The following is a 14,895-nucleotide window of genomic DNA, read 5'->3' as shown; positions in this document are numbered from 1 at the left end:
TATATATATATATATATATATATATATACACTCACCGGCCACTTTATTAGGTACACCTGTCCAACTGCTCGTTAACACTTAATTTCTAATCAGCCAATCACATGGTGGCAACTCAGTGCATTTAGGCATGTACACATGGTCAAGACAATCTCCTGCAGTTCAAACCGAGCATCAGTATGGGGAAGAAAGGTGATTTGAGTGTCTTTGAATGTGGCATGTTTGTTGGTGCCAGAATGGCTGGTCTGAGTATTTCAGAAACTGCTGATCTACTGGGATTTTCACGCACAACCATCTCTAGGGTTTACAGAAAATGGTCCGAAAAAGAAAAAACATCCAGTGAGCGGCAGTTCTGTGGGCGGAAATGCCTTGTTGATGCCAGAGGTCAGAGGAGAATGGGCAGACTGGTTCGAGCTGATAGAAAGGCAACAGTGACTCAAATCGCCACCCGTTACAACTAAGGTAGGCAGAAGAGCATCTCTGAACGCACAGTACTTTGAGGCAGATGGGCTATAGCAGCAGAAGACCACACCGGGTGCCACTCCTTTCAGCTAAGAACTGGAAACTGAGGCTACAATTTGCATAAGCTCATCGAAATTGGACAGTAGAAGATTGGAAAAATGTTGCCTGGTCTGATGAGTCTCGATTTCTGCTGCAACATTCGGATGGTAGGGTCAGAATTTGGCTTCAACAACATGAAAGCATGGATCCATCCTGCCTTGTATCAACGGTTCAGGCTGGTGGTGGTGTCATGGTGTGGGGAATATTTTCTTGGCACTCTTTGGGCCCCTTGGTACCAATTGAGCATTGTTGCAACGCCACAGCCTACCTGAGTATTGTTGCTGACCATGTCCTTCCCTTTATGACCACAATGTACCCAACATCTGATGGCTACTTTCAGCAGGATAATGCGCCATGTCATAAAGCTGGAATCATCTCAGACTGGTTTCTTGAACATGACAATGAGGTCACTGGACTCAAATGGCCTCCACAGTCACCAGATCTCAATCCAATAGAGCATCTTTGGGATGTGGTGGAATGGGAGATTCGCATCATGGATGTGCAGCCGACAAATCTGCGGCAACTGTGTGATGCCATATGGACCAAAATCGCTGAGGAATGCTTCCAGCACCTTGTTGAATCTATGCCACGAAGAATTGAGGTAGTTCTGAAGGCAAAAGGGGGTACAACCCCTTACTAGCATTGTGCACCTAATAAAGTGGCCGGTGAAAATGCTCATATTATTACTTTCATTTTTTTAAAATCATTCTTAATATTCCGGCTTCAGGTTTTCAATTTTGAAAACCACAGTCTACACTAAACAAGATGAAGGGTAATGCAGCTTCTCTGACAGATATCACTGTACAATGTAAAAAACAATCTGAGTGTGAGAAGCAACATCTAAAGAAGAGAAGTTAGGAAAATGTTATAATGAAAACTAACTTATTTTTAGAACCTTAATAGATGAATTTCAGTAACAAAAAATATGTTTCTTTCTCAGTTTAAATTAATGTAGAAAATCATATTATTTCCAAATTTCTTTTTGTAGGTGCTAAACTTGTTCTTGGCCTTGCTCTTAAGTTCCTTTAGCTCAGACAATCTTTGTGCAACCGAGGAGAACAGTGACCTCAATCATCTTCAGATCGCATTCAGCAGAATCCGGAGGTTCTTTGGTTACATTAAAAAATGTCTGCAAGAATTTTTCCAAAAACTGTTTCTAAGAAGCAAAGATGATGTAGATAATACAAAAGAACTTGGAGAGCAGACAATCAAGTATGACAATGGCATTTACACCAATGTGGTGGTGGAGAACATGAAAAACCGAGATCCTTGTATAGTTATTGGTGGGACAAGTGGTATAGACAATATTATTGAAAAGAAAGTTGTCATGGCCGATGACAACAAACAGTGCCTCATCAATGCAGTGCCTATTGCTGTTGGAGAGTCGGACTTAGACAAGCAAAACTCTGAAGACTCCGGGAGTGATTCTGATACCGATGAGGATAAAGAGGTATGATATATGGGGATAAAGAGGTATTTCTGATATCAATATCATATGAGTAACTAGAACCCACATATGTTCAAATATTCTGACCAATTTTTTGGGAGAATTATTTTTTGCCAGTGTACAAATGGCTAAGACTTGATAATATATGTTATACGAAGAGCACATGTGCATTGCAATATACTAAAAAAAAAGTAAAGCTGTGTCCATTTATATATTTACAACATTTACATTTTAGTGTTACAATGTAGTGTCAAAAGCTGTTTAAGGGGATGTCCTGCCAATAAACGTCACATTATTGGTGTTCTTGAAGTGCATTTTAACCTAATGGTGCTGGTGTTTAAGCTCAGTGAGTCTCTTCACAACCAGTTTTCTGCATAATAATCCCACATGTACATTAGAAAGCTCTGATGCTTCCCTGAAAAGCAGGGCAAAAGATATTTCGATTGGCTGCTAATCAGAAAACTGTACATACCATACAGAGACCTGGCTGTGGGGAGAGTAACTCTTCAAGCATGCCCACCACGCACCTTACACAGTGACCTGGGGTGTTCCCCTCCCTGGCCCAATGAGAACCCCCTCCATATCTCCTTGCCGGGCCACTTGGCATGGAGGTACCATGAGTGGGGTAGTTGCAATTCCTGGTTGTGTATCTAGAATTGTGATTTTTATCATGGCTTATGTGTTGGAAAATTAGCATACAAGACGTGAATGCTCACGAGATATGGGAAAACATTTCTTTTAAAATTTATAGGGGTCCACCCATAAAAGCATATTTGTCCTATTGACACAAACAAGTTCCCTATAGTTGTCTTGTGCCGCCAACGTCAGGCATTGGCTCATCCTGTGAGTCGTGCAAAGAGTCCCATCATGGTCAATGGAGCACAGGGCAATTTTAAAAAGGCTATTTGGTAGTGTTAAGCACACCCATGGAAGTCCGGATTCGGCTGAATCCAAACTTGAAATTTAAATTACATAATTGGGGAGAGCCAAATATGGCGGAGCACAATTTAAACAACACCGGCGACTTTGCTTCTGGCATTTAAACAGTTGACCTGATCACAGGCATTACTGGTGGTGGGTTGAGATGAACTTTGTGGTTCGAGTTTGCTCAACACTACTTGCTTAGTCATTTATTCACTAGGGTCAGACAGTAGGTGTTCTCCTTAAAGAGAGATTGACAATTAAGGCCACCTTAAAGGCGTGTGGAGACTTAAAGCCATAGATGCTCCACTAGGGAATTCTGGGAAGAATGCAATATGTTTTCCAAGGTGTTAAATGGAAACACCAAGTATGACCTACAAGAAGTATAAAAACATGGTGTGGGATTAAGCCAAACCTATACCGGTGTTAAGGGGGCTGCCTTTCGAGGTAGCAAAAGGAGGCATTGTTTTCCATTTAACACCTTGGAAAACATATTCGCATTCTTCCCACATTTATTCACAACAGATGTAAACGTACCGTAACATAAAGTATAATACACACTAGAAGAATAACCAAAGGACACTAAAACTCTCTTTTTTGTCTTGTGCATGAAATTTGGCAATAAAAAGTTTTAAATATATCTTTAAATTCAAATGAAAATATTTTTAAAAAATGTACACAGCCATTTCTCACTAAAAGTGTCGTATTTTGACTTTTATTGCTTCCCCTTCTCACTTCCCACAGAGGTAATCCCAAGTTGAAGGAGTCAAGAATTCAGCTCTGGTGTTTGTTTTAACAAGACAGAGCAACGTGTCGAGTCAAGTATTATATATGGTTACGTTACTGACGACTATCGGTCTGCATGCTGCTCAGCTATGGGCCTTACCATCCATTTGCAACTCAACAAGGAATATGCATAGCTATTCCAAGTGCTAAACTGTTTAACGTCACCATAGCATGATCATGCAAGACTGGCGAACCTACCCTGTTTTGTGAAGCATTGGACTGATCTTCTGGATATTCACATAACAGGTTGGGCAGTTGCCACTCTCCATGGTGCTGAAATGAATCGAGCAGCATGATGCTTTATCCAATCATGTTTTCCATCAACAACCAAGTTGATGTTGCTATCTAAGGGCTGCATGTAGTAAGTGGTTGTAGATGCCACTTAACTTCAATGATGTGCATGCCATACTCCGTGGGGAAATGTATTACAGTTACTGAATTACCTGCAAAAAAAATGCAAAGTGAAAATGCAAAGGGAACATGCATCATTTTTCCAATATCATTCTCTAACAAATTCAAGAATGGTCTAGAAAATAAGCTACGAAAATGTGTCCAGGATTGATCCGATGATTCCTCTTTATATTCCAGAAAAATAATGAATGAACCCTTCCTGCATTTCATCATGACGTCATTACCTACATATTTACTCGGTTTGCTTGTGTTTAATTGAGGTTCGACTGTACTTGTTGTTAAATTTGTGAGATACATTTAGTACGAGAAACGTGGTCTTCTAGGGTGAGAGACCCTGTAGGCCCACCAAACCGATAACGATATCTCAATTAAATTCACAACAGAGATTTGCTTGCTTGCTTGAAGGCAATTGTTGGGATATTATTTTTTCTTCACAGGTTTTTTTTTCCCTTAAAATACAGATTGGTGCAGTAAATACCATTCAGGATCTCTGGATACCTTGGTAATAAACTCCATGGTCACTAAAGTGCTTGATATTAATGGGGTTCTCAAAAACAAATAAAGTTGACTAGTTTTTTGGTCATGCATTCATACGTGATTCAATTTCTTTGGGTCTTATGCATATATTTACCAGTCCCATAGTTTTAAATGCAGGGGTGGTCTAATATTGAATGACTTGATACATGGAGGAGGAGCTATTGGAGTTACAGAAGTTAAGGCTGAATCATGGATCCTGAAGCACCTTCTGCTTTCATGTTAGGAGACCAGTACAGTGAGTTACAACATAGATTCAGGAGGACTCAGAAGCCAGGCTCAAACAAATCAGCCATGGCAGGAGCTTATAAGAGGTGGTCCGAAATGATGAATCCACATATGAGACATGATTTATGAATTAGATAACATTCTTTTGTGTAAGTCCAATTTTATTGAAGTTGTGAAGGGTTATAGATTAGCTGAATCACGGATCCCAAAGCACCTTCTGCTTCGAGGAGAACAGTACATCGAGTTACACCATAGATTCTGGAGCACTCAGGAGCCAGGCTCAAACAAATCAGCCATAGCATGAGCTTATAAAAGGTGGTCCTAAATGGTGATTCCACATAGGGATGTGACTAGAGATGAGCGAGTATACTCGTCCGAGTATACTGCTCGGTCGAGTATTAGCATACTCGGACCGGCTCGTTACTCGGACGAGTATCTCGCCGGCTCGAGATCGAGCAGTAAATTAATAAAATAAATTGAATAAAAGTATTTTTATTGTAAAAAAAAAATATTACACATGTTTCCATATGTTTTACTTGTAAGAACACATTGAAATAACACTATTCTTCACTTTCCAGGTGTTCGCGCGTGTCTCCCGCTAATTTAGGAGATGTTCGGAACATCTGGAATGTGAAGAATTGTGTTCTTTCAATGTGTTCTGCACTTGAATGGTCCTGTATTCACTGTTTTTAATGTTTTAATTCTATTCTTCACTTTGCAGCTGTGCACGCGTATCTCCGAACCTATCGGGAGACACGCGCGAACACCTGCAATGTGAAGAATAGAATTAAAACATTAAAAACAGTGAACACAGGAGCATTTAAGTGCAGAACACATTGAAAGAACAATATTCTTCACATTCCAGATGTTCGTGCACATCTCCTAACTTAGCGGGAGACACGCGCGAACACCTGCAAAGTGAAGAATAGTGTTATTTCAATGTGTTCTTACAAGTAAAACATCTGCAAACATCTGGAATTTTTTTTTTTGCACTGTTCTTTTACTGTTCAGTTTTATTAAAAAAATGCTCGGGTCTCCCATTGACTTCAATGGGGTTCGTTATTCAAGACGAGCACTCGAGCATCTGGAAAAGTTCGTCTCGAATAACGAGCACCCGAGCATTTTAGTGCTCGCTCATCTCTAGATGTGACATGATTTATGAATTCGATAGCATTCTTTCATGTAAGTCCAATTTTATGGAAGTTGTGAAGGGTTGTAGATTAGGTGATAAAATCCTCCTTTTCAGGTAGAAGTTGTCAAAATAGTGTTGTAATTCTCTTTTCTTTGTGACTCAATTATGGTATAGGTACGCGAAAGCAGATTGTGTATTGTCCTCACATTCTTCCACTTCTGAAACTTTCGCATTTCTTGACATTTTGGATATCCAATATTACTCTCCTGTCTTGTAATCTTTTCCATACAGGGGCATATTTATCATGATCTCTGCGCACCGCCTGTGGCGCACAGGCCCTGAAATAATCGCAAATGCTAGCTTATTGCTAGCTTTAGCGATTATTTTCCCCAATCCGCCACCTTCACGCCAGTGGGGCGTGAAGGGGCGTGAAGGGGGGGCGCGGCCGGCCGAGCGGGGGGCGCGGCCGGACGGGAGTGGGCCGGCGCGGGGCATTACTGTCCCCGCGCCTGCGCACTCGCTGCTGCCGGCGACTTTTCATACGTGAAAAGTCGCCAGCTGCGTTTTTTTCTACGCCAGGCCCTGCCTGGCGTAGGATAAACGCTAGGCTGCGAATTCGCACGAGCGCCAGCGTATGATAAATATCCCCCACAGTCTGTATGTTAAAGGGGTTGGCTACTTTACCTCATGTTTTTTGTAATGTGTTTGTAAGTGTAGACGGCAGGATATTCGGTAATTTACCAATATACATATATTAATAGTTCTGTATCGCTTTCTAGATAAGTGAAGTGAAACCTCCTGTTACCTCATTGGCCAGACACTCCTGTCCATAAAATGGCCACAGGTGAGGGGCCATGTGATCTCTAACTGTTCATAAACAATGGCCATTATAGATCACATGACCCTCCATGTTCGGCCATATTATGGTCAGGAATCTCTGGCTGATGAGGTAAGAGACAGGAGGCTTCACTTTACATATCAAGAAAGCGGCGCCAAACTACTAATGGATGTAATTTGGAAAGTTACCTAATATCCTGCCCCCGCACTTACATTACACACAAATTACAAAAAACATGAGGTAAAGTGGCCAACCCCTTTAAGCTCTGTAAAGACTGGACTGGTCATTTACTAAATAGCTAAAGGTTGGAGGGGTTTTTTTTTTGGCAAATTGCTAGAAGGCATTTTGAGTTTTCTTAGAGCTATCTATTATATTACATACAGAAGAAGTATTGGGGAAAAGAATTCTTTAGAAAATATGCCCACATTAAAGGATGTGTCTCATCAAGTCTATGTATTAAAGGGGCTGACATTAAAATGTTAATTAGGGAACCATTTAATGCAGTAAAAACTGTCCCTTTCATTGCAATCATACATAATATCATGTGGAAAGGTTATTCTATTTAAGATACTTTTAAGGGCACAAATTAGATGTCTGAATTGTCTACATTGCTTCGAAAAAAAAAACTATTAGAGACTATTTAATTGTGTGCTCATGCATTATATCATCTCATTGATGAATTTTATTGCAGAAGGACAAACGTTCTACTTCCAGTTCCTCTGAGGGCAGCACAGTAGAGATAAGAGTACCAGGAATGGAGAGAGAAGATGACTTCTTCATGTTTGACTATGAGGAGGCTATAGACCCGGAGCCGTGCTTTACAGATGGTAAAGTCACATTTAATTCATGATCAAAATGTTAAATGTTTTTCCTGCTCAAGACATAAAGGACATCTACTATCAGATTGCCTGATGGTACATGATGATTACTCACCTCCCCATCCCAATCTTGTGAACCATTCTTCTTTTCTTGTAACTTTGAATGGCTGCATTTCAGTGAAATATAAGGTTATAACACATGCAAATTAGCCTGAAGTGCTCTGCAGAGCACCACCAGGCTCCACCCTAATATTATTCACCTGAGAGTGTTCTGAGAGCCAATGATGTTCCCGGCTCTTTCTGCAAATCTCGTGTTGGACAGCAAGCTGGCAGCGCAGGGAATGTTATTGTCACCAGCTCTCCGGACCCCTTGAGGCATGAATAAATTATATTAGCAATGCATGGAGATGCTGTGCAGAGCATCTCAGACTATTTTGCATATATAAACTTATATTTCACTGAAATGCAGCCATTCAAAGTTATAAGTAAGGAAGATTGGTTCTGTTTTGGTGACGTTCTGACAACCGGTGACATCACACTAGATTTGCAGCGCGAGTCGGCAATGTCACCGGCTATCAGAATGCTCTTGCGGCATTAATAAATGATATTATAGCGGAGCCTAGAGGTGCTCTGCAGAGCACCGCAGGCTAATTTGCATATGTTATTAACTTATATTTATCAGGAATTCGGCCATTCAAAGTTATAAGAAAAGAAGATCATTACCATCAGGTAATCTAATGGTAGATGTCCTTTAACTTTTTATGCTGGATAAAAGCGCAAGGAAAGCTATATACTGTGGGATAGGGGCTGCCTAGCTTTAAATTCAGGGGCAGGGGCTGGCAGGCTACATACTGGAGGCAAGGGGATAGCAGTTTATATATTGGAGGCAGGGGAGTGGCTGGCTACATGCCACATGCCTAGTTATATACTAGGAGGCTGGCTATCTATATACTGGGGGCAAGGGGCTGGTAGGCTATATATTGAAGGCAGGGAGCTGTCTGACTATGTGCTGGGGGGCAGAGGGTACTTACTATATACCAAGAAGCTGTCTAGCTATATACTAGAGACAGGAATGGCTAGCTATATTCTGGCGGGCAGGGGTCTGGCTAGCTATATACTGGGGGACAGAGGGCTGGCTAGCTATATACTTGGGGACAGTAGGATGCCTAGATATATATTGGGGCAGGGGACTGCCTATCTATGTACTGGGGCAGGGCTACTTGGAGCTAGCAGGCTATATATTGTAGGCAAGGTAAATGTCTTGCTATGGACTGGGGCAGGGGGCTGGCTAGATTCATACAGGGGACAGGCACGGCCTAGCTATAAACTGGGGGCAGAGCTTGGAAAGCTATATACTGGGGGCAGAAAGCTGGCTAACTATGCACTAGGGGGCTAGCTAGCTATGTTCTGAGGGGTCGGGGGGCTAGCTAGCTATATACTGGGCGGCTGGGGTTGGTTCACTTTATAGTTAGGGTCAAGAGGCTGGCTATCTTTATACTGCAGGGATGATGTGACCAATGCATTTACCACCCTAGTATTATATTCAAGTCAATAGGTTTTCCCAGTTTTTGTGGTAAAATTAGGTGCCTCAGCAGGGGAATAACTAGGAGAGGCTGTGCTCCCCTTCCCATTAAAAAATATATACATATTTGTAAAATCGCTAACATTTATACACCCAAATATACACATTTTTTGTAGCATTTTAGGGGATATTTACAAATAAAAATACTACATTACAGAGTAATACCAGTCATATGGAATAATAGTAGTAAGGGCGCTGCTCGCAAGAGCTTACAGTCTGTAAGGATATAAGAGCTGGTCCAGCCTTAATATTTAAGATAACAGAATAAAATAATTTAATAAATACATCATATAATCACATACAGCATAAACATACACAGATACATTAGATACATATCATAAAAACATATACTGTATATACATGTAATTGGCTTAAACCTCTAGTGGAGGTTTAAGGAAGAAGTAGTGGATGTGTTATAGGTGGACAAGGTTGGGTGGGCGTGCCTTTTGATCACTGGGGTACGAAGGAGCATATCAAGGATAAATTATGATTGTACGTTGTGGGCCCTGTAGCAGCAGCTGCTTCGGCTGTGGTTAGGCTCATGTGCCTCGGCTTGGGTGAGCTTATATTCGAGTATATATGGTATTTTTATGGTGTTTTAAAAAGATTTCCCCAGTAAAATTAGTGTAACATAGAAATTCTGAGAAGTCATTACCATAGATCATTGGTCCAACGTTGTCTTCTCATTTCCTTCAGCTTGTGTGAAGATATTTCCGTGCTGCCAAATAAATGTTGCGGAGGGAAGTGGAAAAGTCTGGTGGAATCTCAGAAAAACCTGCTACCTTATTGTTGAACACAGCTGGTTTGAATCATTTATAATCTTCATGATCCTACTTAGCAGCGGTGCCCTGGTGAGCACAACAATTCTCATTTCAGTCAGAAAACATAATCGCGCTGTTTTATTATTCTCTTTATAGCTAAACGTCTTAAATTCCAGAAGTTTTAAGGGTTTTAACCCAACATTTTTTTTGTCTGCTATATGACCTTTGAATGCAAATGCTTTTAAAGACTTATTTGTAATTATGATTATTTTGATTTATGTTTTTGTAAAAATCATAGTACTAAAAAAACAATAAAGCATTTTATTGTTTATTTAAAAAAAAATTCAAAATTTTGGCTGTAGAATTATAGAATACGAAATAAGCCTGGTCCAGGCTTTTGAGACTGGTATTAAGGTCACAAGGGCACTTCATTTAAGAAAATTATTTTTAGGAAGCCTATAAAAGGGATTGTCTGACAAATTAAAAGCTGATTTAATTCTGTAATAGAGTATATATATATATATATATATATATATATATATATATATATATATAATATAATAGACTTATACAGTCCCCGCAGTCCCAGGGTAACATACAAGATTGGTTTGTTCTTAAGTTGAATTTGTATGTAAGCCGGTACTGTATATTTTATAATTGTAGTTCCAGACAAAAATAGTTTTTGCCCTAGTTATAATTGAAGTTTCAAAATTTTTTTGCTGTAATTGGACCAAGAATTATCAGTAAAACTTCATTACAGACACCTTACAGCTGATCATTGCAGTCTGAGTAAGGGACCGCCTGAATATCTTACATTTTTAAATAAACACTAAACTAACCTTCAAAGTAGTTTTCCTTTTGTGTTACAGGCCTTTTCATATATAACATGTGTAGGTATAATGATATTTTGCATTAGCTTGGGTGTGTGAGTTTTTTTTTTTAGTTTTGCATTCGTCTTATATGGTTACGTACACTGGAGGGCATTTACTAAAACTTGTACATAAGTTTTCTGGTGTACGTGCCATTTAGTAACATGCATGGTCAGGAATTGAGACTGTTTACCCTCTTACACCTCCTAAACCCTTCTGGGCGACTCCAGGTTTCAGAAGGCCCCTGAGCGACAGCGCCTCAGTGGGCCCCTTTACAGTAAACTCATGTGGCGGCATTATAAATTCAGAAACTAAAACAGTCTCCTGTTCCCTAAAATATTCCCTAGTTTATGATCCCAATCAGCCCCCATATGGTTATTTTATATAAAGCCCCCCTCACCCACTATGGATTCATTAAATACAGCCCCCTTACTCCCATGGATTCCTTATGTACAGCCTTATGTGCCCCCCCCCCCCCCAGCAGCCCGGGTATAGCCAGGGCTGGCGGCGGCCCTGACCCCCTTATAGCACATTTCTACACCACGCAAGGCCGGCAGAGCATTTTGAGTTGGCGCTCAATGTGCCGTGTGGTATAAATCCACCTATTATTTGTTTTCTATTTTCTATTTTATGTAGCAGTATATTAGCTTTAAGAACCCCAAGTATAAAAACAACCCATAGAAGTTTTTGCCGGCAAATTACTGGGTCTGAAAAGGGCAAATAAAAGTAAGCAAAATATGGTACTAACGATATAGGACATTTCTATTGTATGGTCTCATATATTTTATAATTTTTTTTCAGGCATTTGATGATATTTACATAGACAATTATAAGACAGTCAAAACAGTCCTGGATTATGCTGACAAACTCTTCACTTACATCTTTGTCATAGAAATGCTTCTGAAATGGGTTGCATATGGATTTGCAGCATATTTTACTAATGCCTGGTGCTGTCTGGATTTTGCCATAGTAAATGTAAGATTTCAGTTGTATACTATATATAATTTTGCAATTTGCAGTGTATTATTATTATTATTATTTACTAGAGATGAGAGAATCTATTCAATGCTTCATAGATTTGTTAGAAATTTGTTAGAAATTTTCCAGGTACTGAAGAAAATTCGAATGTTTTCTGCTTCGTTTAAGGTCAATCTTTTAAAATGGAAGCTAGTTACTCCTCTCATTTACTCCAATGAAATTATATAGATCTAAATTTGTGTTTCAGAGCAGTCTTTCCCAACCACCGTTCCGCGGCCCAAGACCAGGCTGTGGAACACCTGGTACCGGGCCACGGCAACCTCTGTAAAAACAAACAAAAAAAATTACTCACCTTCCCAGTTCCCCTGCAGCAGTCTTCTCTTCCTTTACTTAATTTCCACACTAATGCACTGCTCTATTGATGGCGAGAATCATGATGTCATCGCGTCGTGTCTACCATCTATTAATGCGGAAGAGAAGTGAAGGAAGAGAAGACTGCTGCAGGGGAATGAGGAAGGTGAGTATTCTTTTGGGTGGGAGGGGACATTGGAAGAAGAGGGTAGGGGGAAATGGGAGGAAGGCATGATGCAGGAAAGGAGACATGGGAGGGGGCATGCTCCAGGACCGGGGACTTTGGAGTGGGGCATGCTACAGGAAAGGTGCTTCTTCAGACAATATGAGCTAGGCACACACGGAGTTATGGTGGGGCATGCAAACATACTTTTTTGGCTATAAAACTATGACACTAGACCGCATCCTCCCCACCCACCGGTCTCTGGTGAAAATTTATGTTTACAGCCGGTCCCTGGGCAAAAAAAAAAGGTTGGGGACCACTGAGTTCTGGAGGATATTAACTTTCATTTCCTGAATCCAGTCTGGGATAGATCTTCCTCCTTCACAACTAACTAAAACACCCACAGTTACATGTCTAAATTGTAAAACTTAATAAGTAATATCATTTTTATTATATCTTCATCAACAGTATTGGGCTTACATACTCCTCATGGTTCCCCTAAGCTGATATTCCCAAAACATTGACCATTCACCAGTCTATACAGTCTGCTGCTCCTAGATTCCTACTTCAAGCTTACAAATGGTCTCTCTCTATTTTTCAGATATCCTTGATTAGTCTTATTTGCAATGAGTTGGATATGTCAAATTTAGGGCCAATTAATTCCTTAAGAACATTAAGGGCTTTGAGACCTCTGAGGGCTTTGTCACGTTTTGAAGGCATGAGGGTAAGTTTTCATTACCTAAAAAAATGTTAAATAAAATTAAAAATTAAAATCATTACACCAGTGTTCAATGAGTTCACAACAATTTCTAATATTTGAAGGGGGTTTTGTCATCCCATTGTAACATCAAAGTTCACCAACGATGAGCTGATTTTAGTGAAGCCTTCAAGATGAACTGGTTCCCCTGTGGATGCTTTGTCTGGGAGACTCTCATATTAAATCTATATGCCCTAGTAGGACAAAAGTAAAAAAATACCTTGAAATGTATCCAACCATTAAAAATATACAGTCCCTTGAAGTATATATTTGTATTTGCTTATAATAGCTAAAGAAGCAGGATTGCCAGGTGGCACTACAGTGTTGGATGGTATCCACCAGTCTCCATAGGCTTAACTACAGGGGTAGCAGCCCTAGCAGCTGTGATGGGGCCCGTCATGTCTGGGGGCCTGGCATCCAACATGACTCAGCAAAGTATGGAGGATGGGCACTATTATACACATATTATGCTGCACATTATACAGTATAGCATGTATACAACAGTGCACACCTTCCTCAATACACACCTTAGCCAGCAACACAAATAAGAAATGCAAAAGATGGCAAGACTTCACCCATGTGGTCTGCAGCTGCTAGACACTGGGATAAGAACACTGCTGCCTGATGGTGAGTACATACATAAGTGTATATAAATGTATGTTTGTGTATATGTGATGTGTATATGCTCTATATGTGTGTATAACGTGTATGGTGTGTATATATTGGATGTGTGTGTATATGGTGTATGGTGTGTATATATTGGATGTGTGTGTATATGGTGTATGGTGTGTATATACTGGATGTCTGTGTATATGCTATATGGTGTGTATATACTGGATGTGTGTGTGTATGCTATATGGTGTGTATATACTGGATGTCTGTGTATATGCTGTATGTTGTGTATATACTGGATGTCTGTGTATATGCTATATGGTGTGTATATACTGGATGTGTGTGTGTATGCTATATGGTGTGTATATACTGGATGTCTGTGTATATGCTGTATGTTGTGTATATACTGGATGTCTGTGTATATGCTGTATGGTGTGTATATACTGGATGTGTGTGTATATGCTGTATGGTGTGTATATACCGGATGTGTGTGTATATGCTGTATGGTGTGTATATACCGGATGTGTGTGTATATGCTGTATGGAGTGTATATACTGGATGTGTGTGTATATGCTGTATGGAGTGTATATACTGGATGTGTGTGTATATGCTGTATGGTGTGTATATACTGGATGTGTGTGTATATACTGGATGCTTGTGTGTATGCTGTATGGTGTGTATATACTGGATGTGTGTGCATATGGTGTATGTATATGTGGTGTGTATATTCACTGCATGTGTGTAGATGATGTATGCATGTCTACTGTCAGTGCACAGATATGTAAACCTATTGTTCATCCATATGGGACAGGATGAGGAATCCAACAAAAGATAAAATAAACAAACAAAAAATGTAAAGGAATTGTAAATATTTTAATTCACAAAATTGGTAATAACACACTGATTAAAAATGATGTTGTTCCTGGTGGGATACAAAAATAGAGTTGTATACCGAGCAGCAGTTCTGTAGTATATAATGTGTATATGGACATCAATGGCTGTAATAGTTATAATGGGTATACATGGGGGAGATATAATGCGGATATGCTAGTACATAGTCTTACATAGAGATATCATGATCCAAAAGAAAAATGCTCACCCATATTGTTGCTGGTCGCTGCCTGGAATAACAACAGCCCCGACGTACGT

The 14,895-nt window shown here is 40.0% G+C and overlaps 1 protein-coding gene across 2 annotated transcripts in view; it reads left to right on the top strand.

Moving 5' to 3' along the window:
• The window catches only part of LOC140075676 (sodium channel protein type 2 subunit alpha-like), a 125,553-nt gene that overhangs the window by 93,127 nt on the left and 17,531 nt on the right, over positions 1 to 14,895 (top strand). For both annotated transcript variants that reach the window (XM_072121838.1, XM_072121837.1), the window contains 5 exons: positions 1,547 to 2,008; positions 7,547 to 7,682; positions 9,952 to 10,106; positions 11,687 to 11,860; positions 12,979 to 13,101. In XM_072121838.1, coding sequence (XP_071977939.1) covers positions 1,547 to 2,008; positions 7,547 to 7,682; positions 9,952 to 10,106; positions 11,687 to 11,860; positions 12,979 to 13,101 — 1,050 coding nt within the window. The remainder of the gene's footprint in view (positions 1 to 1,546; positions 2,009 to 7,546; positions 7,683 to 9,951; positions 10,107 to 11,686; positions 11,861 to 12,978; positions 13,102 to 14,895) is intronic.

This window comes from Engystomops pustulosus, chromosome 8, assembly GCF_040894005.1.
Source record: "Engystomops pustulosus chromosome 8, aEngPut4.maternal, whole genome shotgun sequence".
NCBI lineage: Eukaryota > Metazoa > Chordata > Amphibia > Anura > Leptodactylidae > Engystomops > Engystomops pustulosus.
This window is presented reverse-complemented; position numbering and strand designations above follow the sequence as displayed.